Source organism: Camellia sinensis, chromosome 10 (assembly GCF_055761805.1).
Source record: "Camellia sinensis isolate YWXY chromosome 10, ASM5576180v1, whole genome shotgun sequence".
Taxonomy (NCBI): Eukaryota; Viridiplantae; Streptophyta; class Magnoliopsida; order Ericales; family Theaceae; genus Camellia; species Camellia sinensis.
In genome coordinates this window covers 2,826,262-2,830,887 of record NC_138970.1, presented here as the reverse complement: position 1 = coordinate 2,830,887, position 4,626 = coordinate 2,826,262, and the positions used below count along the sequence as shown (strand labels likewise).

The window sequence follows — 4,626 nt, the reverse complement described above, 5'->3', positions numbered from 1 at the left end:
GGAATTGCGACATCGAACAGGATCACTACTACCACAATCAGGGCAAGATGCAGCTTATGCGCAATTGTACATTCATGACCCTGATTCAGCTTTAGAAGTTCGCAATCGTAGAAATCCTCAATTAAGAATAGATGTTCTAAAAACTATTCAAGATAGTTTATTCCAGGTTAATGCATTCGTTGCTAAATTTTGCCAGGCTCATGCAATTTTGAACCAATTAGCCTTGACAGGACGAAATTTGTCTGCTCATCTCCACTACAGTTCATCGACAGATCGACGACGGTATAACCTACCAACTATAGATGAGATTGCAGTTGTAATACCAGGTGATGGAACCAAGGTTAGTGAAATGAGAGATGTTATCTTACATCTACATAGAAATAATGAGCTAATGCAAATCAATGAATGTCATCCAGCATATTTGCCATTACATTATGTTTTATTATTTCCACATGGTAAGCTTGGATGGGAACCTAAGATGAAACTGTGGGATGTTGAACATGATCGGCTTTCAACTAATCGGCTTACTCAAATGGATTTTTATAGTTATCGTTTGTTTGAACGACCCACAGAGTATTCAACAATTTTGAGAGCTGGAAAATTGTTCCAAGAGTTTTTGGTTGATGCTTGGGCCGCAACTGAACAAAATAGGTTGACTTACTACATGCTTAATCAAGGGAAGATCCGTAATGAACTTTACCAAGATTTGACAGATATTGATCCAAATGACCTTCAACCCAATCAAATTGGTCAAAGGTTTGTTTTGCCATCTTCATTTCCCGGAGGTCCTAGACACATGTTTGAAATCTTTCAAGACTCAATGGCTATCACACGATACAACCAACATCCAGACATTTTTCTCACCATGACTATAAATCCTAATTGGCCAAAAATTACTTCGGCATTATTACCGCACCAAAAGCCTATTGATCGTCCTGATTTAATTGCTCGTGTTTTTGAGTTAAAGAGAAAGTGCTTGATGAAGGAGATAGAAACAAACTGAGTGCTTGGTAATAAAGTTGCGCATGTTTTTACAATTGAATTCCAAAAGCGAGGCCTTCTTCATATTCATGCACTTCTATTTCTTAAGGGTTCAGACAAAATTTGAACATGTGCTTAAGTAGACAAATTGGTTTGTGCAGAATTTCTAGATCCAAAAGATAAACCTATGCTTTTTGAAACTATCAAGTATTGTATGGTACATGGACCATGTGGTGCTCGAAATCCACAAGCACCATGTATGGAAAATGGTAAATGCACTAAGAGATACCCTCGGGCGTTCGCAGAAACAACTACTATGGATCAAGATGGATATCCTATCTATCGTCGTCGCAATAATGGTCAAGCTCATATTGTGAGGAGGAAAGAAGTTGATAACAGAGACATCGTACCATACAATGTATATCTTTCTAAACGTTTCAACTGTCACATAAATGTGGAAGTTTGTGCCGGAATGAGATGCGTCAAGTATATACACAAGTGCATTCATAAGGGTTATGATCGTACAACGATGGTGTTGGGATTGATAAATAAGATCCAACAATAACTCGATGCGAGGTATATTGGACCTCCAGAAGCTGCTTGGCAAATATTTGGTTATCTATTGCATGTAGAGATACCAACAGTTATACGCTTAGCACTTCATTTACCTGGAATGCACCGCGTTCTTTTTAATCCTGATAAATCATTAGAAGCAATTGTTTCTAGAGCTGGCCAACAAATGTCAACTCTTACTGGTTTTTTTGCATGTTGCGCTTCTATGGAAGATGAATGTCCATTCACTTACCAAGAATTTCCACAACATTTTGTTTGGCTTAATTCAGAAAAGAGATGGAAACTAAGGCAGCAAGGCTATGCAATCGGTAGAATGTACTTTGCTAGCCCTAATTGTGGTGAGAGATTTTATTTGCGTTTGCTATTAACTGTTGTCAAAGGACCAAAATTGTTTCAATGTTTACGCACGGTCAACAATGTTTTGCATGATACGTTTAAATCAGCATGTGTTGCAAGAGGACTTTTAGAAGATGATGAAGAATGGATACAATGCCTTAAAGGAGCTGCAATTATGAAAACTGGTTATCAATTAAGGAGATTGTTTACTATTATTCTTACGCAGTGTTCTTCACTGCAACCACATGCGTTATGGAATCAATTTTCAATGCATATATGTGATGATCTTGCACATAAGATTCAAACATTGTTTGTCATTTCTGAACCAACTGAGGCTCAAATTGAAGACTATGGTCTATATCTTTTGAATCAAATGCTCCAAGAATCAGGAAAAGGTTTAATTGACTTCTCGCCAATGCCACAACCTTCTACAAATTAGAGTGCAGTAGTTGGTAACAGGTTGATATTCGAACATCAACAACTGCATAATGAGGCACAACAGGCAGATGTAGAAATTATTATTGATCGCCTCAACAATGATCAACGAATAGCTTATGATGCAATCGCTTCCTCGGTCTTTGAAAATAAAAGAACTATTTTCTTTTTGAATGGAGGTGCCGGAACAGGAAAAACGTTTTTGTACAATGCGATTGCATTAAAGTGTCACAACGTTGGCCATATTGTTATTACTGTGGCTTCATTTGGAATTGCATCATTGTTATTGGTAGGAGTTTGTACTGCTCATTCAACATTTTCCATTCCGTTGGATGTATTGGAAAATTCAATTTGTGGATTTAGCAAGCAATCATTACAAGCAGAATTGTTTAGAGAAACAAAACTTATAATCTGGGATGAAGTTCCTATGCAGCATAGACATTGTGTTAAGGCAGTTGATCGCACACTTCGAGACACTTGTGATAGTGAAAAGTCATTTGGGGTATCACTGTTGTTCTTGGTGGAGATTTTCGACAAATCTTACCAGTTATAACCAAAAGAGTCTGTGAGCAAATTGTGAATGCATCATTAAGACACTCTTTTCTATTGAAGGATATACATGTTCTGTCTTTAAATTTGAACATGCGCTTGAATCATGCAAATCTTGAAAATGCTAATTTTGCAAAATTCTTGATGGAGGAAATATTTCTTCAAACTTTTTCTCTATTATATGGTTCTTTTAAATTGACGAAATACATTTACGTTTATGTACTTTAATTGATTTTACTTACTATTTTATTTATTTATTTTTATAAATAGATTGGGACCAATCCTCAGGAAATTGTTAAACTTCCATCAACAATACATAAATGCCAAGATCTAAAAGACATAATCTTAGTAGTTTATCCGCAACTGGATGTGGCAATGACATCGACTGCAACATTTTTAACTGAACGTACAATTCTTTCTGCACGGAATGATGATGTCAGTGCTATCAATACTACAACATTGAATATTTTTCCCGACAACACACATACTTATTTGGCAGCAGACAAGATGTCTGAAGATGATGAAATTGATCGTACTATAATAAATAGATATCCTAATGAATATTTAAATTCATTAGATCCTCCTGGGCTACCGGCTTTTAAGGTAGAGTTGAAAGTGGGTTGTCCTATAATGTTGTTAAGAAATATTGCACCAAAAGATGGACTGTGCAATGGCACAAGATTGATGGTTTCTAGATGCAATACTCGCATAATTGAAGCTCAAATTTTAACTGGAGAAAAATGTGGCAATTTGGTATTCATACCAAGGATATCCTTGACACCGCCTTCTTCAGAAATGCCTTTCCTAATGAGAAGACATCAATTTCCAGTTCGATTAGCATATGCCCTAACCATTAATAAATCTCAAGGGCAATCTGTGAAATTTGTTGGTGTTGATTTGCGCACACCAGTGCTTAGTAATGGGCAATTGTATGTGGCCCTATCTAGATGCACATCCTTTGATCGTATAAGTGTCCTCCTTCCTAATGATAAGCCAGATTCCACTACAAACATTGTTTATCCTGAAATTTTGTTATAGTGTTACTTATGGATCAAACCACTTTTGTCAAAAGGTACAATTTATTTATTAATAAATTTGTTTCTATTGATTACGAATTGTTATTTTAAAAATATTTTACTATATGTGTCGACTTTTGTAGGATTGGGTTAAAAAATATATGGAGCTCAAAAATATAAATACAACTAGATTGCTTCGATGGGGATGTAACAAGGTAATTTCAATTTGAAAATGTTTTGATATATATACATATAAATTTTCTTTTGCTAATATACTAACTTTTTTTATTTTCATAAATTAATAGATTGTCGTGCATGCTTCTCACTGGGGATACATACAAGTTGATACGAGGACTTTTTAGAAAGTGGTGAGGCGCTCCTAGGATTTCTAAGAAAGAACAAGTTTAAATCTCATATTTATTTTTGTGAAAAGCGTACATATGCTAGCTACGATCCATATTTTGTAAAGTTTCCGATCGATGTGAAATTTATTACTTACAATAGTTTTGTAAAGTCTTTTATCTATGTGAAATTTATAACTACATTTAGATGTATGTTAGATAATATTCATTTGAATTATTGATTTATGCTATGAGTTTGTTTTTGTAAATGTAACACACTAGGTGATATATATTTTTTTGTTTTTTTGTTTTTTCTTCCTAATATGCTCTTGAATTAGGTTAAACAAAACTAATCATATTTTTATTTGGTTATCTTTTTATCAGGAAGGATGTTG

At 34.8% G+C, this 4,626-nt stretch overlaps 1 protein-coding gene across 1 annotated transcript; it reads left to right on the top strand.

The window, feature by feature from the left end:
- Window positions 1–1,297: 1,297 nt before the first annotated feature.
- On the top strand, window positions 1,298–3,912 carry LOC114272642 (uncharacterized). Its single transcript, XM_082893281.1, has 5 exons — window positions 1,298–1,467; window positions 1,558–2,094; window positions 2,350–2,827; window positions 2,938–3,093; window positions 3,145–3,912. The coding sequence occupies exons 1-5, from the start codon at window positions 1,298–1,300 to the stop codon at window positions 3,910–3,912; spliced, it is 2,109 nt and encodes a 702-aa protein (XP_082749407.1).
- The last annotated feature ends 714 nt before the right edge of the window (window positions 3,913–4,626 follow it).